Raw genomic sequence first — 26,328 nt, forward strand, 5'->3', positions numbered from 1 at the left:
ATATTTTTAATCCATTCCATAAAATAGAGTAATTATTCTTTTCTTTATTTTAATTAAAATTATTTAGAAACTTATTTTTATATTTTAATAACAGCTATTCTTAAAGATGTTTAGAAATTATTAAAAGCACTAAAAAATAAAAACTTTGAAAATAATAACCATAAAAGTAAATTAAAGAGGAAAGTTTAGTGCAAAAAAAAAATAAGACTAAATTTGAAAAATATTTTATATGGTATTTTATTGATTTTGTATAACTGGATAACTTTTTATTATGATTAAAATAGTATTTTAACTCTAAATATTTTTATTTTTATTTTGTCTTAACAAAATAGAGTGTGTAATAAATATTTTTATTTTTATTTGAACATATGATCTATTTTTAATAAAAAAATTATTAGTTGAGCTATACTTTCTTTTTCTGAAGTTTAATTTTTAATCATTTCTTTTTCAATTTATATATGAGTTATCTTTTTGCTCAAAGTTACAACTGTCTTTTATCAACCCAAACAATAATCTTTCTTTTTTAATACAGAAAATTCTGTGAAAATTGACTTATGCATCATGATTTTGGTATATATGACACAATAATAGCAAAAGGAATTAATTTAAGGTCTGATGTCAATAATAAATAGATAGAGTAATTTTAAATCTAACTAGAGAGCAAAAGGGAAAGAAAAATTTATGATGATTTGTTAATGTAAGAGCTTTACCATAAATCATGTAGTCATTGTTTTTAAATGCTTATCCAGAGGATATAATTTATTACAAATTTTCATAATTTGGTACATGCATATCCATACCATATTTTACTTTAATCCTCCTATTAAATGAAAACTATTATCCTAATAATTGTATAATAAAATATACCTTCGATATAATAAAAAGAAATATGTTATCTACATATATTGTCACCTCAAATAACATCCCACTATCAATCTATTACTGTTTATTTAGTTAATCCATCCTAATTGAGAAATACAAATCCATTAACAACTATTTATTATTAAAAAGTTTCATTCATTTTTATCATCATAACTATTTTGGCTTTATATCTGAAGTTCTAGTTCCATCCAAATAGATTCTATACTAATATTGCAAATGAAAACATTGGCCGAAATAATTGTTTCTTTTATATTTCATTTTGTCATTTGTTTTGATTTGCTAGCTTTTTTCACCCGACCCTAGTTAATGTGAATTTAAATGATATTTATAAGAACTTAAGGTAAAAAGTAAAATATTAACAATTTCTTATCAGTTTCTTAGATGCCATTTCTAAGTTGAATGACAATTTTAACTAATTCTTAAGTCATCAAGAATTTATTCAATGATGCCTTATGACTAGTTTCTCAACGAATCAATTTTAAAAATTATATTTATTTACAATTCTTTCGGGATCTTAAAAATTCTTTCAAACCTTCATTATCAGTACTTAATTGTCAAGGGTGAATTTGAGAGATTGAGCAACTTTAGCCTTTTTTTGAATAATTTTTAAATTTGAAAAATTATTTTTATAAAAAGTGGATAAATGTATGTGTTTTCTATAAATAATTTTGAAAAAAAAGCAATAGTGTATAAAAAGTTAAAAAAATTAATATATTAAATTTAAAAAATTCAAATCTGTTTCTTGAGCACCTAAGCGCAATCCTAAATACACCGTAAATGGTAAGCAAAAGATGATTCTAGTGGTTTTAGCAGCTAGAAGCTTATAGTGGTTTTAGCAGCTAGAAGCTTATGCTATGATAGTCATTTTAATTATTGATAGACCTAAATTTTATAAACTCAATCCTTCTTATATTATTAATAAGCATTACAACATATTTACTCTCACTTCTCACCTTTTAAAATTCAATTAAATTTGTTTCAATTTAATTTTGATTTTTAATATAATATTATGATAAGGCTGATCCAATTTCATTCGATAAATCTAGCATTTTATTTCATAAGTTATCGGATTAAATTTTAAATAACCAACTTAAAAATCAAATTTATCTAAATAAAATATTAAAAAATATATAAATAATGAGAATCAACCGCCTAACTTATTAGTTGTAATTGTCTTAATTATAATTAGACCCAAATCTAATAAAGTTAACCCAATTTTATGACCTCAACTTTAAAATATTAAAATACAATCTTATAAAAAATGTTATATACCATTAAATATTAAAATAAATAAAATTGAAATTTTCAGCATTGCTTATAGCTCTTAATTGCAAATCAATTACCAAGTCCATGATTCAGTCAATAACATTTTATCATTCACAAGACAACGTGTAAAGGTCAGGCTTAGTCACTTGTGTGACATGCACATCTCTCACCTTCACCACTGTATTTTTGCACTGCCATCTGTAGCCAATTGCCCATCTCGTGCTCTCACCCCTACAACTTGCCATAGTCCTTGTCTCTCCCCTCTACATTCTTACTCAAACTTTTCACTTTACATAAGTAATGTTGCACCTTAATAAAAACAGAGAAAAAATAATTAAATTAATGTCTACGTTATTAACAATATAAACGACAACAATGCATTGATAAATAATTATATTATTAAAGCCTCCCTAATCAACAATTCATGCAACTATGACACACTAATTATTATCTAAAATCTTCTTGATCAATCACTAATAGGAATTCCAGCACAGGTGACAGAGAGCAACAGTTTTGTCTTTAGTTTGACCCCACCTCTGGATTTCTATAACTATTCCATCCTCTGGAATCCCCTCACTGTTGTGGAAATGTTAATCCTCAAATTGGTCCATTTTGATTTCTTTAATTTGGATATACAATATTTTTCAATATAAAATATTCAAAATATTTATCAATGGTTTAATATTACAATATAAAATACTATAAAAGGTTTTATCAATCATCAAATTTCACAAAATATCTAAAACTTCTTAATTTTTTGTTTTACTAAAATTAGCCTTGAAAATCATCAAGACTCTAGAACATTTCATGACCTTTTGCACTATTGATCCAATAGTGTACAACCCATATTTAACACATTTAACAATTATTTTTTTTTGTCTTGTACACAATTTTCAGGCTTTCCGTCGATGGGTCACCAATAAAACAACTCAAGAACTTGAACTCCAGTGCCATTCCATTTCCAAAGAATCAACCAATGAGGTTGCACTCAAGTATATGGAATAGTGATGACTGGACTACAAGAGGTGGGCTCATCAAAATAGACTGGACAAGAACTCCATTCACTTCTTCCTTCAGCAACTTTAATGTGAGAGCCTGTGTGTGGTCTTCTAGTGGATCTTCTTGCGATGTAAAGTCTCCATCTGCAAGAACCATAGATTATAAATGGCTGAAAGAGGGGCTTCATGTGACAAGTCTTAAAAAGCTAGAGTGGATGCACAAAAATTACATGATATATAACTACTGCATAGACATTATGCATTTTTCGCAGGTCCTGCCCCCAGAATGTGCAGTTACTGCTACCACTTAGAGATGGCTGCCATCATAATTAACATTACAATAATATATAAGAATCTTCCTTATATACCATTACTAATGTTCTTATATGTCAGAGGAAAATTTGTGAGGGGGCCAAAGATAAGTTTAAATTAAGAGGAGTTGAATGGAAATAGAAAATTAAAAGTAAAGATTTAAATATTTCAAAATTGGAGGCCCAATAAAAGGAAAAGAAATCTAAAATATTTAATAAATTATTATACATATATACAGAAATATAAATTTATATATTCTTAAAATATATATATATCTCTTAAAATATATTAGCTGCTATATATAAAAAATATTTTTAATTATGAATACTAAATAAAAAATTAAAAATAAAATCTAAATTAGATGATTTATTAATGATGTATTATTTCAAAAATTAAGTGATATTTTTTAATATTTTATATATATATTACAAATATTCTTTTAGCTATTTAAGATGCTAACCATATAGAGGCAGTATCAACATTATTTTTTTAAAAAAATAGATTACTCTATATTAAAAAAATTATTTCTTCTATTTTAATTGAATTTGAGGTGGGATGAATTTTTTATTTCTGTGGGTGCAAATATTATTATTTTTCTATATTGAAAAACTACAAAATTAGTACTTACTATGATCAAAACTACAGTTTTAAGAACTTAATTTATTATATATTAGTCATAAGAGTGTAAATTAATATACAATAATTTGAGTTTGATTTACTTTTTAATTTTTTTTAAATATATGTAAAGATTATATATTCGAATTTAATGTTATGCGTAAGCTTCTTAAACTTTAAGTAGAATTTAAAATAATTAAAGTAGTCGAATCTAAAAAAATAAATGTACTCTCCAACTTAGTATAGTCGTAAGCTTTTAAACTTTTTATAAAATAAAATATATATAATATTTTAAGATAATTCTTATTTATAATTAACAAGGATTACTATTTTTTTTTATGTTTAAAAATATAATAGCTTCCAACTTTTTTTAATTAGATATTGAAATCTTTTATTTAATTTTCACTAGAATGAATATTTTTAGCTAATTTCTTAGTAAATTTTTTTTTTTAACTTTAAACTTGCTATTTTTGTAATTTTTCTAAATTAATTACATTATTTATAAATTTTATTTACGTTGGCTTATTCGTATTTAAATAATAAAGGCAAAAATAAAAAAATAAAATTTCCACATTACATGTTTAAACATATATGGCTAACCCAATAACGAAAGTTTCGTAAGGGGACTGGAGCAGGCTACCGTGAGACAAAAGATCTTCTTTCTAAAGAGATTCGATTCGGAACTATTATATGTCCAAGGTCTAATATTGGAATAATTTCAAAGGTCTTGCTTGACTTTGTCCGTGTCAACAAACAATTCGAAATGCCTCTACTTTTTCAGAACAGGTCCGGGTCAAATAGCAATGATTCGAAGCACTTCTTTTTACACTATTTTGGAAACCCAATGACTTAATCGTATGGATATGTAAAATACAGGATTTCCAAACGTATACTCAATTTAAAGTGAGTAAACATAATTCCATACTCGATCTCATAGATACATATAGAATTCTGTGGAAAGCCATATTCGGTGAAATTCGTATGTACGGCTTGGAGGGAGGTCTTTCATATCTTTCGAGATCCACCGTACAATATGGGGTCAAAAAGCCAAAATAAATGATTTTTTTAGTCCTTATAAAAGGAAAACTGATTCTTAAGAACCCTAGCACGCTCATGTCACGTTGAGGTACTCTAGAAGAAAAAACTGCAAAATCCGATCCAATTTATCGTAATCGATTAGTTAACATGTTGGTTAATCGTATTTTGAAACACAGAAAAAAACCATTGGCTTATCAAATTATCTTTCGAGCCATGAAAAAGATTTAACAAAAGACAGAAACAAATCCACTATATGTTTTACATCAAGCAATACGTGGAGTTAACTCCCGAAATAGTAGTAAAAGCAAGACGTGTAGGCGGATCGACTCATCAAGTTCTCGTTGAAATATGATCCACACAAGGAAAAGCACTTGCCATTCGTTGGTTATTAGGGGCATCCCGAAAATGTCTGGGTCGAAATATGACTTTCAAATTAAGTTCCGAATTAGTGGATGCTGCCAAAGGGAGTGGTGATGCCATATGCAAAAAGGAAGAGACTCACAGAATGGTAGATGCAAATCGAGCTTTTGCATATTTTCATTAACCCATGAACCGGATCTATATAGACACATAGACTCATGGAGCCATACATCTCGATCGGAAAAGAATCAATAGAAAAAGAAAGAATTAGAATTGATCGCTATATTTCTCGAAACAAAGAAAAAGGAAGCGAAAGATGAAACATAAATCATGGATCAATTAAGCCCTCTCGGGGACTTTCTTAAGAATAAGAAAGAGGTAAATGCCATGAAATAAGGTTTGATCATTCTATTTATAGGATTCCGTAATATTCCATTCCAAAAAAGAAAGAAAGAGAAAGTTCGAGACAATTGGGATTTTTTTGGAGATTGGATGGAGTTACTAATTCATGATCTGGCATGTACAGAATGAAAACTTCATTCTCGATTCTACAAGAATTTTTATAAAAGCCTTTCATTTGCTTATCTTTGGTGGAAGTTTTATTTTCCCAGAATGTATCCTAATTTTTGGCCATGCTTTTTTTCCCCCACTCCCTGAATCAACCAAGTTAATATTATAATATTCTAAAACCTATGGCTATATTTTGTTCATAAACGTTAGATTGGTAGAATTGAATATAACATACTAAAAGTATCACCGACTCTACAGAATAGGTGGTGGTGGGTTTTAATGAAGCAAAGAAAGTGGCAAAGGAAAAGACCCACACACCAATCTCCATGTTCGGTGAACGTATGCTTTTTCTTGTTTTAGATTCTTTTAATTTAATTTATGTAGATTTCACTTAGTTGAATATTTAATTATGAATTAAAAAGTAGTGAGTTGACTTGATTCAATATTTTGGGTCTCATAAAATAAATATTGATCTAATTAGCTGATATTTTTAAAAATAAAATTAAAATCATGTGTTTTAAGTTAATTTTTATTAAAATTATACAAATATTTAACATCTTATCAATTTTATTATCTAATCAATCATAGTAAAAAATAAATTAAAAATAAATGATATGCTGATTATAAACTTTTGAATTTATCTATAAATCATGTAATGCCCGGGATTTTTATTTAATAATGTTAATATTAATAATAATTAATAAATAGATTTTTATTTAAATTAACTTTAACTTTATTTTTATTCGGTTTAATTGGAATGATTTAAATGCAATTTTGAATTTTGATATTTAGACAAATCAATGAGTTATTTCTCTATATCCAATTAGTTGAAACTTTAAGAAATTAATTAAGTAAATTATTTGAAGAGTAAATTATATTTTTTTGGTTATTCCAATTTTTCCCCAAATGTATATATATATATATATATATATATATATATATATATTGGAAAATTTTAGAAGAAATTGTAAAGCATGTTTTTATAAAAGAATTTTGGGGAAATTGGTATTTTAATTAGCTAGTGGTATTAAAATTTAAGTTGGAAAATATTTAGCAAATTGGTTATTTAATTTAATTGTGTGTTAGGACTAAATTGAAAATTTATTTTAGGATAAGGATTAAAAGTATAATTTTATTATTATGGGGTTTTAATAGAAATTTGTATATTTGGTATTTTTATAAATAAATATGTTGGCAGGGGTATTTATGTAATTATATATTTTTCAATAATTCTAATTTGGCCCAAATTAATTAGTTAGGAGCTTAATTGAAAGGCTAAAAAAAGTTTAGGGGTTAAATTGAAATTTTACAGGATGAAATTGTAAGATTAAAAAGTTAAGGGACCATATTGTAATAAGAAAAAGTTCATGGGTTAAATGTCAATATTGAAAGGAAAGGAATCGGGGAAGAAGAGAAAGAAAGAAAAGAGAAAGAAGATCGGGGGAGAAAGAGAGAGGGAGATGGCTGAAGAAGAAGGGGAAGGAGGCGGCGTGCGTCGTCGGTGGCGGCTTTGGAAGTCGCGGGGCAGCCATCGGGCGGCGAGCGGTGGAGAAGCAGATCCGGCAATGGAATCGCGCATAGGAGCAACGGCTTCCGGAGGCCGTTTCGGCCGATCTCGGTGTTGATCGGCTCCCCTCAGAGAGAGCTTCCTTTTGGCGGTGGCGGCGTCGGTTTTGGTGGCCGGAGGAGGGAGTTCTGGCGAAGTAGGTGGCAGCCACGTTATTCAGCTTTTCCGGCGAGCTCCGGCGGAGGATGGACGATCGGAGGATGTATCCCGACTCTCCTCAGCTCAAGCTTCGCAATGGCACCGGTTTCGTAGTGATCGGACTTCGTTTACGAATTGACGGCCGAGATCGTCCATAAATCTCTCCGGGTGATCGGGGTCAGATCGGGAAATCAGAAGCGGGGATCGTCGTCAGCGCGTCGTTTGGAGTCCGATGGTGAGTTCGGATCGTCGATCGGACTCCGGCGGCTGGAGATGAGTCGATTGAGCGATCAAGCGTCTCGGTAATTTTCTCTCGCCCGTTAATTTTGAAATTCTTTGATGTAATTTATACTTATTGATTGTGTTGAGTATTAGATGATATTTGTGAGTCAAAAATAATTGTCTGTCGGTTTGCCTGCCCTTGTGTTTTGTGCTGTATGGCAGAGTCGGGAAAATAGTGAAGTCTGGGAACCCGACTCCCGTTGTTTTGAATTGTTGGATATTTGTAGTATTTTTCTGGTAGGCCCTAGACCCGTTTTACGGGGGGTAAATGTCCATAAATTAGGGGAGGTTCTGCCGAATTTCCGGCAGATTCCTCGAGTCTAATTTAATTTTAGGCAGTCTACTTTGGGGTCTAAGTTTAGAAAAAATCTACGAATGTTTATTAATTGCATATCTTTTGTTACTAGATAATTCAGCCTTCCCGCCAGCTCCACCTGAGGCGTAGGAGCAGACTGCGGAACGCGTTAGATCTGTAGTTAAAGTCACTTAATCATTGCACTATTGCTAAGTATGAATTTAATATGTTATTTTAGAAATTTATACTTAATATGATTATTAGTATCGCAATATAAGTAATTTCACTTGATTATTAAATATTGAAAATAATATAAATATTATTATTAGTAACGTTATAATAATACAAATATTATTATTTTTCCACACGAATTACACGTTGCTTTACCCTAAATTTTTAATCTTTATTTCGATATGTGTTGAATGATTTCATTAGACAATGATATTTATTAAATGTGATGATTGCGATTTGAGAAATGTGGCTTTCGTAGAACATGCCACCTGATGGGTTACATCAGGACCGCGTGTGCACCGGTAATGATCATGGACATGTAATAAGATTATTATGAGTTTTGCCCTGGTCGAGCATGGCTCTCTGGGCTGATTTGAGTAAATTACCGGAGGTAAGGTCCCTGGTCGAGCATTACTCTCTAGGCGCCGGCTTATTTGGATACTTAAGTGACCAGACTGGAGGTAAGGTCCCTGGTCGAGCATTGCTCTCTGGGCGCCAGTCTTATTGGAATAAGAGAGCTGAAAGGCTTAGGCAGATAGTGAATATTAAGTGACCGGACTAGAGTTAAGGACCCTGGTCGAGCTTCGTTGGGTGCCAATCCTATTGGAATGAGATGCCGGATTAAAGGTCCCTGGTCGAGCATTGCTCTCTGGGCGCCAGTCGTCCCGTAAAAGTATTTTATTTATTTATTTATTTTTTATTATGGTATGATTATATTATGATTTGTAATTATATTTAGGGTTTGATATACTGATTCGAATAATTAATATTTTTTGTGTGGACTGCAATAGTCTCTAAATTATTTGATTTTAACTCACTCTCGAGACTGACAGTCTCAATTTACTTTTTTTCCGGATTCGTGTTAGTCTTCCATGGCTCTTATTCAAACTCCTTCATCATCGGGTGACGTATTTGATTTGGTATGTTAATTTGTAAAATCTTAGATTCTCCACAGTAGTAACAGTAGGAGTATCAGATGTAATTTTCTGTAGTTTCAGGTCTCGCCTAATTTTTCTGGCAGACCGAATTAATTATGTAAAAATTGACTGTTAAGATAATTGTGGTATCAGTAATATGATATGAGATTTAATTGAGTTAGTGAGTGTCAGGCTTACTACGGGAATCGGTGGCCTTACGCCTACCCATTCCCTAGTGTCAGTCACGGGCCCACAAATGGAGTCGTGACAAATCATATTTATTATAAAAAGAAAACTCATTATATATTTATTATAGTGCTTTGTAAAGTTCTTTATTACTTTTTATTAAGTAAATAATAAATACTTAAATTTTTTATCTTAAATAATAAAAAAATAATATATTTTAAATTCCTCAATCATTTTAAACATGTTGCTAATCATGCAATGCAATAGGGCATAATACACCTTGAACAGCCAACAAAAATCTATTTATTTGTCTAGTTTTGGAAGTTAAATGAGTTAAATTGAGGGCCTCATCTTTATATTTTGCATGCCAGAATGATTAGCTTATGTTTTCATGTTTAGGGTATATTATAAGATTAAACCGGTCCATGTAGGTATGTATGTGTATTAGATGCTGATGTAATATGTGTTAAATGTTGATGAGCGTCGAATATTAATGTGCATTTAAAAAAATTATATTCATTAAATTTATATTAAATGCTTATTAACTTATGTTTATTAAACATATGTTGAATATTTATTGTTTAAACGTTAAATGTTTATTATTTGTTAATTTAATTTTATTAAGAAAACATATGTACTATAATATAAAAATTTATTGTATAACTTTAGCTTGTCGTTTTTTTATTTACTAACTATAACAATGATTTATGTTATGACTGGATTTAATCGTGAGATTCCACAAACCACAATTCCATTGTCATTGGAAAAAAAGGTTACCAATAATTTTAGATGATCTTTTAAGTTTTGACCACATTAGCTATTTAATCTTTAACAATCTATTGCAGACATGAATGGTAAGAGACCTATATTAACAACAACAAAAACCTGAAATCCACCACGTGCTGACAGCTTGTCATGAATACTTCGCAGGATTCTGATGTTACCTGATGGAAAGATTTCTAATGCCTTCTTCAACTGCAATTTGCTAATGCCCAATGGGCACATCTCCGGCTGATGGAAAGATTTCTATGTCTAATTTGCCTGTACTTTCCATTTCTTGTCAGCATTGGACATTTTTTTCAAGGCAATTAGGTATTCCATTTTCTACCTGAATTCATTGTCAACTAAATAACAATACAGTTCCTGAACATACACAACATTGAAACTTGTTAATATAGTACGATCACAAGTAACAATATCAAGGATTTACTAGCAAAAAATAGGCATTCAGAATAAAAGAATTTGTAACTTCGATGTCGGGAATATCAATGATGATGGATCAATCATCTCTCCTGCACAAAATTGGTTTGACAAATATAATGAGTTAGCTATTAACACTGCTTAAATTTATCATGGGCATCCTTCCCAATTCGGCATGGACACAAAACCGTAGTTATATCAATATGAGAAATGCAACAACTGATGATGGTGAGCATTGAGTTTCAGTTCCTAGGAGCTCATGACCAACCTGTTTTCACTCCATCCAGGCCCCTTAGTCCAATATATTTGAGGAAGGGTAGCTTCATAGAGGAGGCAAATGCTCACAGGTTTTGCACTTAGTGAGCACAGCTGACTTTAAATTAGGTATCCAGTTAGTTAAGAAAAAAGCACAGCTTTTGTACTTGTCTATCCTCAATTCTTCCACAAAGATATATGAATATAATGCATCCAATAATTCACCATCATGAAGTTTTCTCCACTCTGCATCCGGTCTACCAAATTGTAGTTCAAAAGTAGTGAGTTCTCTCTTTTTCTCGAGTCTTTAATGTCTTCTATGGCTAAGATGCTAAAGATCTTGCAGAATTCATGTTCAGGTCGTTGGGCTCCCAGTCCTATATAAGCTTTCACAAAAAAGAGAGAAAACAAAAACAACAGTGAGATATTGCTCAACTGTAGTTTGCATCATAAAATGCAAAAGAAGAAGAAGAACAAAGCAAATATATATAAGCTTGACTTAAGGACATTATAACAGTATCCATTTGAATTACCATCACTTTCTTCGAGATTGTAGACTTTGTACATCTACTCTTCACCAGAAATGGGGATTCCGCGATCAAGATGCTCGACTCACGTTATGTCACCCTAAAAGAACCAAAAACATGCAGACTAGGGAAGTTAGATTCAACAACCAAATAACAAGAACATCAATGCAAAATTGGAAGAAACTGAAGGGGAACAATTCAGCCAAAAATATTTTGTTACCCAATGGATAACATTGTGATGAAAGTGTACTATCATGGCTGAAGCTTGACTTAGTACTACAGCACAGTTTAGTCAAGAAATAAAAGAAAGATGTTACCTGGCACAAAATGCATCTCATTCAAACCAAGGGTTGAAAGGCATCGGCAAGTTCTCATTTCCCTAGATTTCTGAGAAAGATTTTGCCGAAGTTGAAGAATTAATTTTATAAATTTGAGAATCAAATTTTAAGAAATTATGTATGAATTAATATTGATGGAGATCCCAGTCCTGCATAGTACGGATAAACCCATCTGCATACAGTTTCCTGCATGTACTGCAACAGCGCATTATACTTTAAATATAACATTTTCGAGTTATCATCGTACATCCTCAAATCTTTTAAAGCTGTTTGCTGAGTGAAGTACCCATTATTTTGATTATATTTTCTGATTTAGAAGCAAAGATATATTACATTCAAGTCAAGATATTACTAACTAGAGTAGCATCTTTTCAGGAAAAAAAGAACTTAAAGATAATTGACAGCGGCGAAACAGAACATCATTTGTAAGTTTTGAACATAACAAGCTTATTACTATTGTAAAAAGTCCCCTGCAAATTAAATCTAGAGCTAACAAATGGAAAGTGAATTAAATAATTCTGGTTGTGGGGGCATATAGTACAACAGCTCTCGCCATCCAACAACCAAAAATGGTGCTAGTGCTTGCTAAATGCGAGGCTGATCAATAAGGTGGAAAGCAGCTTTTTGAACCCTGAAGAAAATAAATAATATTTTGCGAGCTCAATTCTATCTCAAAATTATTTGAACAAATTAACTAATTTGATCGGTCTTTCAAATTATATTGGACTTCAAAAGTAAATTAATTAATTAAGAAAAGTAAGAAAAGTAAGCAGAAGAAAGTACATTTAAGAACATCAAATGCGAACGTGTTGGATGTTGGGACTGTGCCAATTTTATCCACTCTCTTGCTGTTCCAGAATGGGGCACTCATAGATTGATCGTTTCTCTAATGTTGTCATTTGGAGAAGATAGTTTGGCAACCAAATTGCTCATCGCCATGCTATCCCAGTCTTTCAAATTACTCATCCCATTAAAAATGAGATGCTTAACTTCGGGAATCCAACAACGGGTGATGACGATTGAGTCTCCATTCCAACAAACTCAACACCCAACCTTTTGACACCTTCCATGTCTTCCAAAATAAGCTTCTCAAGGGATGGCAACTTCCACAGGGGAGGTAGATACTCACAGCTGCTATGGCAACTTCCTCCCTTGAAGCTTGTTCAAGTTGTTGAGATCTCCAAGAGAACAAAATCTACCCAAATTTTTCTGATTCATCCCGATATTAATTAGCCGGTTAGATATTCAGGAGTCAAAAAATCATTAATGTGAAGAGTTTTTTGAAATTATTTGATTTCTTAAATCTTAATATGTTACTTGCTTAACATTTTTATTTATTTTCTAATAATATTATTAGTTTTCTTTTGTTAAGGTCTCCTTTCCTATTAAATATTCTGTGAGTCCACTCTGCTTTACTTCTTAGGCTAATGATATAATCTCTTGATATAACGACGACAAATTCTTAGATATATTCAGTCTACTGCGTTATAAATAGATTAAATCAATTACATACTGATATGTGATTTTATTTATTAATTATAATATTTTTGTTCATTGGATTTTAATCATGAGTTTAGGATTATTACTCTATTTATTTTATTTTTTATTATTGCATAAAAATTAAGAAATTATTAATTAGGGTACAATCTAAGAGAAGAATGATTAAGGTATTCTTTCTTATATAGAAACACTTAAAATATAATGCATTAATTATCTCTTACTTTTTAATAAGGATAGAATTGAAAGAAAGAATTAAAATTTATTGAAAGTCTAAAATCACAAATATTTTTTTAAAAAAAAGGCTTAATTACTAATTAAATCCTAAATTTTATATTTTTTAATAATTTTATCGAATTATTCTAAAATTTTAAAATAAATACATATATATTTACAATTTATTTTTAAAAACACTTTTTTATAATAATTTTTGAAATATCATAATAAGAAAAATGACGTGGCAACTCAACTATACTTAATAACATAAAAGTTAATGAGTTAATAAAAAATTTATTGCATTTAGATGTAAATGTGTGAAAGAATAAACATATATGAAATTTTTAATAGTCATATTTTAAATTTAAGATAAATTATTTTTGTTGATTCCTAATTATTATTTTTAGTAAGCATAATCAACTTCCCACATCATCGTTTTTATTGTGAAATTTCAAAAATTGTCATCGAAAAGTATTTTTGAAAAGAATTAAAAAAAAGCATTTATTTTAAAATTTTGAAATAATTAGATAAAATTGTTAAAAGATATAAAGTTTAGGATTCAATTTGTAATTAGACCTTTTAAATTTTTTTAAAGAAAGGTCATTTGAAAAGGAATAGAGAAAATAATTTTTAAAATATTTGTTAAAAAGATATTATATATATAATGTCACTATATATTTTTAGATAATTATAAAATTTTCATCATGCTAATTTAGTGATATATTTATTGTTTATATGTCACTAATAAGTTAGATTTTTATTTTCCATATATAGAAGAGAGTTTCTTTTTTTTTTAAAAAAAGGAGAGAGCTTGTATTAGAAAAGGATCAACCACTGTAGAAAGGGAGCCTCAATAAAAACATTTCAAGAAAATTACATGAGAAAAACATTGAAAGGAAAAAAGAATACTTTCAAAACTAAGGTTACAAACAAGTAATACAATATCTTCCAACAAAACATGTCGAATCCACAAAGGGCATTCGTCCTCAAGCCAAACTTGTTTAGAGTCTAGATTGACTATAAAATTAGGTAACCTGTGAGCAACTGAGTTGTAAATCTGACTAATAAAATTAAAACATATAATAGAAAATAAAAAAGCAAGTCTCTGAATGTCCTTAAGAACTATACTAAACTCATAAAAAACAACAAAATCTTATTAATCATATTGACAACTTGTAGGAAGTCTCACTCTAGTTGGATATCACTGAAATTACATTTCAAAGCAAAGTGCATACCTTTTTAAATAGCCAACAACTTGTCAAAAAAAAAAAAACATAAGGAATATGAGACTCACTCATAGTACTTGCCGCCATACAAAGCCCATCATGATTTCTCATAACCGCACCCAATCCACCTTGATTTGTAGTTTCAATCCAAGAGTTATCAACATTCAGCTTAAACAACCCACAACTAAGCATTTTCCATAAAGCCGATTGAGGCGTCCTATCTGTCCGTAATGCCTGTAGAAAAGAATACTCCGGAGCAGAATTAAAATCCTAGAAGAAAGCTTCTGCCCATCCATACACCAAGGCTGCTTCCATTGCATATCTACTATGAAGCATGCCATTTTTTCAGACCATGCCATCCAACAACAAATTAAAAATTATGCAAACTGTTATTTATCCTAACTCATCCTTTACCAACCATTAAGGCCTCAGTGGATGATAGAAGAGAGTTACATAAAGGGAAAGAAATGTGGTTTGGCCACCTCATGAGCAAACCAATAAACTCTAGGAATATACAAGAAAATAATAGCTGAAAAACTAGAAATGGAAGAAGAAATATCTAAGAAGATGACTCGAAACAACTTTCTTTGCACATTGAATGATCCTCCTTCGCATTACTTTTAAAAATTACTTTCCGCCAATTCTGAGAGATAGCCCACAACACAGCATCACCAACAGCAATTGGTTCCCATAAAAAATTATATACAAGAGGGTACATGTCTCTAACTAAAAGTTAAAATACAAAAAATATTATCTCTAATAAAAAATATATTTTCATTTTTTTATTAGTTATTTGATAGTAAAAAAATTAAAATAATACCAATAAAACGCGTTTGGTTTCAAAATGACACTACTAAATATCATAGGCTATTAATTAACTATCGTAATATCAAATTTAGAGAGGTGATACTATTGTTACGTTGCATTTTCCTAGTTAGCTGCATTATATTTTACCAATTTGTCATCACTTTAATATGTAAATATAATGGACCATCTTATGCTTAATATTTAATAAATTAATAATTTTATTAATCAATAAATTTTTTTAAAAATTTCGTTCCATATTAAATGATTATAATTTTATTATTTGATCGTTAGTAAATTTCATAAAAAAGAAAATTATACAAAAAGCTATAAAATGAACAAGCAAAATAAATTTAATGATCATTGATCCAATCAAAAGTTTTTTTAAGACATGAATTTTTTTCTTATATAGTAATTTCTTATTGGATTAAAAATTAAATATTTAGCTTGCATATTTATAAATTTTTTATATAAATATATGTATTGCTTTTCCATTTATAATTATGCTTAAAAATGTAGGGACCGAGACGACGAGAAGACAATGAAGGCAAATGATGGCGGGCCTCTTCATTCAACTGCTAAAGGAAAATGTTAGACGCTGGCGAGGCTGCACAGGTCCTTATGTAAAAATCAGGGCGGGTCACGTTGGGCCGGCCGGTTTTGGGTTTATATTCTTATTATCTTTCAAAGCTCATAGAGTTTAGTTGACAACGTTTTAAGGCAAGCAAAGTGATCTTACTAACTTCATCAACACGTTAACTTTATAAACGGCATTGGCTTATTTTTGTTTATAGTGATGAAATATGGGGATAATATAGTATTGTTATTTCACTTCTTGAAGTAAAAGAAAAAAAAAAAAAGGGGGAACAATAATACAAGTTGTGCAAACATGTAAACAGATTGGTCCTATTATACAGTACAATTACAAGCAAGAATACCAAGAAATTATACGTGAATATATGATCTCTGTAGCAACCTGAAGCACCCAGAACACAGGAGTTTGCCATTTCTTGATGTCAGCCATGATGTATCAATCCTCTCTCCTACAGAAATTTAATTTACCAAATTCAAAGAATTAGATTAACAGTGCTTAATTAAACTGGTTAGCATGAGTAGTATAACAATAGTATAGTGGCAGTTGGGTTTTTCTTGATTCTTGGCGAGTTCCGGCAAGGTATAGTTGATCAGAGTTCATGGGTGAACTCCCCTCAGCTCAAGCTTTCCAATGGCACTAATTTTGCAGCGATCGAACTCCGTTTGAAAATCGACGGTCGATACTGTCTGTGAATTTCTCCGGATGACAGGAGCTGGATCGGAGAATCGAGTGCTAGAATCATCGTCTGCATGTTGTGCCGAGTCCGTAGGCGCGCTCGGATCGTCAATCGGACTCCGGCGGCTGAAGGCGAGTCGACCGATTATCAAGCGTCTTGGTAATTCTCAGCACAAAATATTGTACCATAGGACCATATTTTTTGGATAAGAAATATCATGCACTCTTATTAGTAAATAGAAAGAAAAAAATTAGCCAAATGCATGTTTGGACATCTAAATTTTATCTATCTAGTCATTTTAATACTTTTACTTTTGATATAATTTAATAGATATTTTATGATATTTTATATTTTGAAATTGGATGATTAATAAATATTTTATTATTTAAAATTAATAAATATGTATCAATCATTTATTGATTTAATATATAGATAAGAACATCCGCGAGGACTAGCAAGAATTCTATATCTTTTTTGAATGGCTTTTGCTTTTTATTATAAAAATAATTAAAAATTAAAGTCTATTATATTTATTATTCTCTAATATCCTTGATTTCCTCCGAAAATGAGAGAAAATAAAAAGTAAACTTTAAGAGAAATTGAAAAATCTAATTTATTTATTTATTTTTCTCTCTTTCAACGATAGTTATCAAATCCACCCTGTTCCAACCGGTTGAACTATAAATCAGAGCATGTTCCGATTTAGTCAGTGTTAAAATTTATTTTTACACCAACCCGTCTTAAAAATAATGATCTAGCCGGATCAACCGGTAATCCAATCACGGTGAAATGGGTCAATTCTAACAAAAAAAATTAAACATTGCAAACTAAGATTCAAACATTTAACCATCAAATTAAAATAAAAGAGCTTGACCAATAAACCAAATTAACGTCGTTGATGTTTTATTGCAAAACATATTTTGCAGAATTTTAATTTTAAATAATAGATAATTTTATTTATTATTAATGAATTGTACAAATTTATCAATTATAATATTTAATATTTTTAAGCGAAATTATTTTAAATTTGAAAAATCGATTAGATTCTTAAAATATGCTACATTAGATATATTAATTTTATTATAATATAAATAAATTCTATTAAATTTGGTATAATTTAATATATCTATAATTTATATTACAAAAGCTATTAATTTTATGTATTTTATAAAATATTTAATATTTGTTTAAAAAATATCAGTTCAACTCTGATTTGATGTAAGTTGAATTTTAACCCTTGACTCTTTGACTTGGGCGGGTTGAAACATAGCCTTACTTTTAATATCCAAACATAAAAAATGAGATAAATTTCCTTTTCTTTTTTTTTTTTTTTCTCCCCACTGCAATCCAAATAAACAAATTATAGTGAAGGAAAAAAGAAACACTTAATGGAAGAGAAAATAACAAACATCTAACGTCTAAATCCTTTATTTATGTTAAAAGAATGGGGTAAATAACTCGCATAAACTTCACACAGTTTACACTTAAAACAAAATCCCAAAACTATATATGTAATGTGTCTTGGCTTGCAATGCAGAAAACATGGGCAAAATCTTAAGGTGGACTAAAACAATTGGCACTTCACTTGCAGACACTTATAAAAAGATGTGTGGATGTAAAGGTGAAAACATGGCCATGGAATTTTTGTAGCTTTCGAGTATGATGATCTTATTACACTGTTACAAACATGTATTACGTATGTCCCCTTTTAGAAAGTACGTACAAGGTATTGTTGTACACAGTTCAGCTAATGCTTTTATCCTGTGTAGAGATTTTCCAGAACAAGTTTTGTGTGGTTTTTCGATATAAAAAAAAAAAAGACTCCGTGCAATTCCCGTCAAAAGCTAATACAGTTTAATTACTCGTACATGTTTCTTAATTGTGTCAACTCTTGCCGGAAGTGTTAAGTATTTGAGACAGAATTCTATGTTTGTCTTGAAGATGCTATTAAAAATCTTGAATCAGATAGATGACATGCTTTAGATCTTGCCTGACAAGGAACTAGGAACATCAAGGTCTTTCTTAAGGATATCCAGTAGGAAAAATCAAATTATTTATATACTTGTTTTCTAACGAGAACAAAGGCCAAAAGTCTTCCATATCCAGTTGTCTTGAACTTCCAGCTTCACTTATGAAATGAAATTTGATTAATATAACAATTAACAGGATTTTTTTCTTTTTATAATGTGATCCTCGATTTGCCGTCAATATCCTTGTAGGTTATAAATTCAAGCACTAGAAGAAATCATGCAAATCCTTATTGAAATAACATGATAATCATTAGGAGATGCCTATTGCAGAATTCAAATGTTTTACTGCTGCAATACTCTTATAACATTAAGTAAATTGTATCTGAATATGCATAGACCGTGTTGCATAGACCTTATAGTTATGAACATGAAAATTGAAGAACTTATTATGGTTCGCCACGATCATATATGCATAATGCAGCACTGTTTCTTATACTTTACCCCAACAAATTTATATATAAAAGAAAATTATATATGTAAGGAGAAATCTTGCTTGGTATGCTTAATTGGTATAGAAACCAGTCTTTACCCAGCCTCTCTCTATCAATTTTTATTTTTCTTGGACCGAATATTCTTATATAGATTTGATATATTAATAAGAAAGCGACAAATATGTATGAGTGTTTTTAGACTTTGGTATTAATGATTGATACATACTTTATCATTTAAAACTAATAAATATATGTGTCAATTATTTATCAATTTAACATATATATTGAAAACATACATTTAGACAAAAAATTTCATTATTAAGGATTAGCATTAACTTTTTTCATAAATCTTGGGAATACATAAGGAAAAAAACTGGATTAATTATTTTTAGCTAATTTAAGTTATATATACGCATTACATGTATAAAAGTGTAGAAATTCTGATTTAATTTGTGTATGAGTATGATTAAGGCTGGATAGAAAATTGTTAAAGTCAGAATTTTACATTACTAGTTTGGCACCTAAATCTTTAAAATTCTATGTTTGTATCTTACTTTGCTGTTTATTTTTTATAAATTGTCAATTGTTTCTATAAAGAATTCATTAAAAAAATAAATGACTATTTTTTAATTGTTAGAAAAATGTCTTGGACAACTATCTTGTATTCTTCTATTTAATTTATTAAACACTTAGAATTATAAAAATAATATATTTGGATTAAAAACCTAATATATTTATAATCTACTCAATAAATGAATGCTATATATTTAATATTTTATCTAAACTTAATTTCTTTTATAAATAAATAGTTAAATATTTTTATTAAATTAAGCAGAAGATAATAAATTAAGTAAAAATTGATATAAGGTATTTTAACTAATTTTTCATTAAAAAGTAATCATGTAGTTTTTTTTCTTAATTAATTTAAAATAATAATACATAACATATCATAGGAAATAATAATAAATCAGAAACAAAAAAAATTGAAAAATATATTTTAAAAGCTTAAGTACTGTATTGATAATATAGAACTCTGGCCTTAACATTTTCATGAGTGGCCTTAACCACACACCCTTTGTATATATATTACACGGAAGTTTTGATAAAACTTGGATTACAATTTATACTAGAAAGGTTTTATTTTTTATTTTCAACATTTTGTGGCACGAAAACCACAAACAAGATTTAGACATTTCAACCGCAAAATATTATTATACTGCCCAAAAATGTGAAAGAAAAACCCACAAAGGTTCATGAACTTAACTTGTAAATTAAATTAACATGCTGAGATTAGCATATTTGGTGAAAATTAATTTACTCACGCATGATATTTGAAAACAAAGTCACAATTTATAAAAAGGTATTCTTTGGAAAACCTTGTCAACTTCATGTCTTCAGGTTAAAATATAAAATCACTATAGTACATGATACGTGATAGATTTTTGATTTCAATTAATTAAATAAAACCTAAAGAATGGCATCCTTCACAATTCACAAAATCAGATTCAAATTTACCTTTTCCTTATTAATTAACAACCAATATATTTGTATTTTAATATTAAAACAACAACGATAATAATTATAATATAATAATTAGTGAATATTATTTTGTACAGTGACAGTATACATTTTGGTATGTTTTCAAAAGGTTTGGCTAGAAGAGCATTCTGATGAGGTTTTGGATGATGTTTTTGCAAGTTTATATGGAAATAAAAGTTAAATTTCAAGTTCACACGTCTCAACTAACTAAGTTTATTCATTGATTCTTTATAGTTAGGATTAATTTGGTTATGATAATTAAAAATGCTTGATTTATTAATGCAAGTTGAGATTTCTGTACATCCCCATGCATGCTCTATAAATATGCATGCAAGCATTATCTTCTAACAGGCATCCGAATACTTCTCAATTTCTCCTTTGATCAAACCATTTGCTACGTACATTTGACTAAAATGGCTGAAGCACTTGTGGCCGCGTCTTTAAATCAGCCAGCTGACGTAATGGAACAACAAGTGAAGCTTGTAATGGGTGTAGAGGAAGAAGCAGAAAAACTTGGAAGCAATCTCCAATCCATCCAAGGTGTACTGGTTGAAGCAGAGAGACGACAATTCGAAAACCACGCTATCAGACACTGGTTAGATAACCTGAAGGAAGTGTCCTATAGCATCGATGATGTTCTTGACGCCTGGAACATTGAGATTCTCAAAGAACAGATTGAAGAAGGTCAAGAATCTGTTTGCAGTTGGTTCAAGACACAATTCCTTCAGCTCCCCACTCTCAAACAAGTATGTTCAATCTTTCCAATCTCTTGCTTTTCTTGTTGTGAAACTGGCCAGCGATATAAAATTGCTCGCGAGATTAAGAAACTAAATCAACGACTACATGACATTGCCAAAGAAAGAAAGAGGTATGATTTTGATTTAACTTACAGGGGGAATGAGCAAATCAAACCACTTGTAGTTAACTCTGCTATTGATGCAGCTGAAGTAAAGGGTAGACAGGAGGAGAAAAATACTGTTATAAAAATGTTAGTGGGTAGTGAGTGTTGATAAGTCAAACCTCCAGGTAGTCTCTATAGTAGGGTTGGGAGGACTGGGAAAAACTACTTTAGCCAAGCTAGCATATAATGATAGTGAGGTAGAAAAGAACTTTGAGAGTAGAATATGGGTTTCTATCTCAAAACCCTTTGATGAGATTAAGATTGCGAAAGCAATTCTTGAAATTCTTATTAATTCTGCTTCAGTTCTAGTTGAATTTGAAGCTATAATGCAACACATAAGAAAATTACTCAAGGGGAAAGGGTTTTTACTTATCTTGGATGATGTGTGGAAGATGGTCCTAGCAAGTGGGAGCAAATGAGAGATTCTTTCATGTCTGCTTCACTAGGAAGTAGTATTTTGGTGACCACACGAGATGAAAGTGTAGCAATAAACATGGGTTGCACTAGAGATCACCTATTTAAACTAGGAAATTTATTCCTGGAGGAATGTTGGTCAATTTTTAGTGAAATTGCATTCTTTGAAAAGAACAATGATGAGAGAGTACAATTAGAAGCAATAGGTAGGGAAATTGTAAAGAAATGTGATGGTTTACCTCTTGCTGCAAAAACTCTAGGAAATCTTTTGCGCTTTAAGGATTCACGGCAAGAGTGGCAGAGTGTATTGAATAGTGAGGTGTGGGAACTAGAAGGGTTATGGGAAAAAAATAGAGAAACTCAAAGTGGTTTTGCTTCTTTATGGTTGAGCTATTATGACTTGGTTTTAGAATTGAAACCATGCTTCTCTTATTGTGCTATCTTGCCAAAGGACCATGAGATTAAAGGAGATAACTTGATTCAGCTGTGGATGGCTCAAGGTTATCTTAGGCAAACACATGTAGATGACATGGAGAGGATTGGTGAAAAGTACTTGCACAATTTAGCTGACCATTCTTTTTTTGAAGTTGTGCAGAAAATTGATTGTGGTTATGTAATGAGTTGTAAAATGTATAACATAGTGCATAATTTTGCTCAATATATTGTAAAGAATGAATGTTTTAGCATTGAGGTCAATGATGAGGAAGAGTTGAAGATGATGTCTCTTCATAAGTAAGTTCGCCATTTAAGGCTAATGCTTGGGAAAGAAGTTTCATTCCCCAGCTCCATTTACAGGCTAAAAGATCTGCGTACTCTCTGGGTTCAATGCAAAGGGAACTCAAAGGTCGGAGCTGCACTATCTAATTTATTTGGCAGATTGACTTGTTTGAGATCCTTAAACCTGTCCAACTGTAACCTTGCAGAAATTCCATCATCCATTCGTAAACTCATCCATTTGAGACAAATTGACTTGTCTTACAACAAGGATTTGAAGGGGTTGCCTGAAGCATTGTGTGAATTATGCAACTTGCAAACCTTGAATATGGATGGCTGTTTCAGCTTAGTAAAATTGCCACGTGGCGTAGAGAAACTAATCAACCTGAGGCATCTGCATAATGGAGGTTTCGAAGGAGTTCTGCCTAAAGGAATCAGTAAATTAACTTGTCTAAGATCATTAAATCGGTTCAGCATTGGACAGGACAATCAAGAAGCATGTAATCTTGGAGACCTGAAGAACTTAAACCACCTTCAAGGATGCGTATGTATAATGAGGTTGGAAATTGTTGCTGATGTGGGTGAGGCGAAACAAGTAGAACTCAGAAAAAAGACAGAAGTCACTCGTTTGGAACTGCGGTTTGGCAAGGGGGACGCAGAGTGTAGGAAACATCATGATGATGAATTACTGCTAGCCTTAGAGCCATCTCCATATGTGGAAGAGTTAGGAATATATGACTACCAAGGCAGGACAGTGTTTCCTAGTTGGATGATTTTCTTAAGTAATTTCAAGACAGTTATTCTCACTACTTGCAAAACCTATGAGCATTTGCCACCTCTAGGAAAGCTGCCTTTCCTTGAAAATCTTCGAATATGGGGTATGGACGGAGTCCAAAAGGTTGGTCTTAAGTTCCTAGGATTAGAATCTTCCTCATCTTCATCATCAGGTGTTGCATTCCCAAAACTGATAAATCTACGATTCATGCGAATGCGAAATTGGGAAGTATGGGCAGATGATTTTATCAAAATGGGAGATGAAGAAGATAGTACTAAAATAACTATAATGCCACAACTTCGCAGTCTGTCATTCGCGTGGTGCTCCAAGTTGAACTCACTTAATTAATTTCTTAAAAATCAAACTAATTAGATATAGTTAAATAAATCTCTTTATTTTTATCTAACATTAAAATTCCATTTTAAATCATCCTAATTCAATTAATTAAAATAAAGTAAAATTAAATTAAATAAAAACTCATTATTCTAATAATATTCGTTTAACTATAAAATTTTTAGTTTTATTATTATCATTATTATTAAAAGAAAAATTTCAGATATTACAATAGTTGTACAAGATATGGATAAAAAATTAATTTTTATAAATATGAAAAATTACTAATATATAATTCTTAATACAATATTATTTCTATAGTTTATTTTATCATAATAAAAAAATAAAGAAAAATAGGAAGTTTTGTCCTCGCAATATGACTTGCCTCCGAACCACAAAGTGATCCGGGATGCATGTTATAGGAATTGTGTAATTTAGAGAGAGAGAAAGAGAGAGAAATTAGAGTAAAATTAATTTAGTTAACTCTTGAAATTGAACATAGTAGATTAAACTATTTTTTATTTAGAAAAAGAAAAAAAATAAATTTTGTGATGAAGGAGAAAGTGGCAAAGTAAAAGACCTACACACCAACCTCCATTTTTGGTGAAAGGAAGCCGGGTCCTACTACAGGGCCTCTCTCTCTCTCTCTCTCTCTCTCTCTCTCTCTCTCTCTCTCTCTGTGTGTGTTTTCATTATAAATCTAAACTCAAACCGCGTCTGATAGTTGCATCATGTTGTTCGCCATTGATTAAATCCATTTTTCAACAATCTAAAGCCAACTGGCCGTAGCTTCTGACATGAAACCTTCCTGTGGAATTACTCTCTTTCCCTGTTTCATTTCTTATCCCTCCAAGGAACAATTGTTTTATAATTACAAACCTTAAGAACCTCGCCAATCCATCACTTTACTTCTACATAAAGAAAAATAACTTCTCCTTCAATACAGAACAAGCCCAATGGCTTCTTTTCTTGCTTGCACAAGAGGTTCAGCACTCTCATTGATCATCTCTCTTACAATTAGCTCTTTAATGGTGCATTTGCTGGTGACTTCAACCAAGACTTTGATATCACTTGGGGAGATGGTCGTGCTAAGACACTCAACAATGGCCAGCTTCTTACCCTCAACCTTGACAAAGCTTCTAGCTCTGGATTTCAGTCGAAGAATAAGTATCTTTTCGAAAAGATTGATATGCAGCTCAAGCTTGTCCCTGGCAACTCTGCTGGCACTGTCACTGCCTACTATGTAAGTTCTTAGCTTCCTCCTCATATATGAAGCTATTGTATGGCTTTGGTTTAGAAGTTTGTGTTCATTTGACTAATGAAATGTTTGAAATTGCAGTTATCCTCGAAAGGGTCCACGTGGGATGAGATAGACTTTGAGTTCTTGGGAAGTCTGAGTGGTGTTCCTTACATTCTTCACACTAATGTGTTTAGCCAAGGCAAAGGTAACAAAGAGCAACAATTCTATCTGTGGTTTGACGCAACTGCAGATTTCCACACCTATTCCATCCTTTGGAATCCTCAGCGTATCATGTAAGCAACTAAAGCAAACCCATTATTCCAAAATCTTGTAGTCTCATTTAGCTTATTTATATAATGTATATTGAAGTTATTTTGAACCTGTGTTTCAGCTTTTCTGTTGATGGGACTCCTATTAGAGAGTTCAAGAGCATGGAGAGCATTGGTGTTCCATTCCCAAAGATTCAACCAATGAGGATTTACTCTATTCTATGGGATGCTGATGACCGGCTACAAGAGGTGGACTTGTCAAGACTGATTGGAGTCAAGCTCCATTCACTGCTTCCTGTGTGGCAGGTGATTGGGAGTAAATTAGCTATCAGCAGCTGATTGTATCAGCTTTATTTTAGAGTTTTTTTTTTTATCAGTTGATAGCTAATTTGATTCTATTTATTCATTTGGACACTAATATCTGTATTAAAACTTATTAATAGTAACTTACTCTATATTGATCTCATTTAATTAAATTTTTATATTTTAAAATAAATAATTATTATTTTAAAATTATTCTTAATAGTTAAATAATTATAATATTTAAAATTATGGTATTTGAAATAATAAATTTTTATTAGTAGAATTTAAATTTAAATTTCTACTTTTAAAATAACTTTTATAAATATTTTTAATAATAAATACAAATGAGGTACAGAAAATTAATTATAATATTTTTAATTATCATAAGTTATTTTTATTAATTTATATAATTAAATATAATATAATATAATAATAAATATATTTAAAG

General features: G+C 30.5%; 3 protein-coding genes, 1 long non-coding RNA gene and 2 pseudogenes across 4 annotated transcripts; 5 read left to right on the top strand and 1 right to left on the bottom strand.

The window, feature by feature from the left end:
* Positions 1-2,490: 2,490 nt before the first annotated feature.
* On the top strand, positions 2,491-3,457 carry LOC125370958 (annotated as a pseudogene).
* Positions 3,458-10,409: 6,952 nt separating this feature from the next.
* On the bottom strand, positions 10,410-13,173 carry LOC125370835. Its single transcript, XR_007216918.1, has 3 exons — positions 12,701-13,173; positions 11,586-12,548; positions 10,410-11,429 (listed from the first exon to the last, which is right to left on the bottom strand). It is a non-coding gene; the product is annotated as an uncharacterized LOC125370835 (long non-coding RNA).
* Positions 13,174-21,344: 8,171 nt separating this feature from the next.
* LOC125370959 (putative disease resistance protein RGA4) lies at positions 21,345-22,251 on the top strand. The gene is made up of 3 exons (XM_048378422.1): positions 21,345-21,677; positions 21,729-21,878; positions 21,958-22,251. Exons 1-3 carry the CDS (start codon positions 21,345-21,347, stop codon positions 22,249-22,251), a joined length of 777 nt encoding a protein of 258 aa, XP_048234379.1.
* LOC8277837 (putative disease resistance protein RGA3) lies at positions 22,248-22,982 on the top strand. The gene has a single exon (XM_048378423.1). The coding sequence runs from the start codon at positions 22,248-22,250 to the stop codon at positions 22,980-22,982; it is 735 nt and encodes a 244-aa protein (XP_048234380.1).
* Positions 22,983-23,000: 18 nt separating this feature from the next.
* Positions 23,001-24,083, top strand: LOC125370960 (putative disease resistance protein At3g14460). The gene has a single exon (XM_048378424.1). The coding sequence runs from the start codon at positions 23,001-23,003 to the stop codon at positions 24,081-24,083; it is 1,083 nt and encodes a 360-aa protein (XP_048234381.1).
* Positions 24,084-25,024: 941 nt separating this feature from the next.
* LOC8277835 lies at positions 25,025-26,095 on the top strand (annotated as a pseudogene).
* Positions 26,096-26,328: the final 233 nt, after the last annotated feature.

Source organism: Ricinus communis, chromosome 8 (genome assembly GCF_019578655.1).
Source record: "Ricinus communis isolate WT05 ecotype wild-type chromosome 8, ASM1957865v1, whole genome shotgun sequence".
In the NCBI taxonomy this organism is placed as follows: Eukaryota; Viridiplantae; Streptophyta; class Magnoliopsida; order Malpighiales; family Euphorbiaceae; genus Ricinus; species Ricinus communis.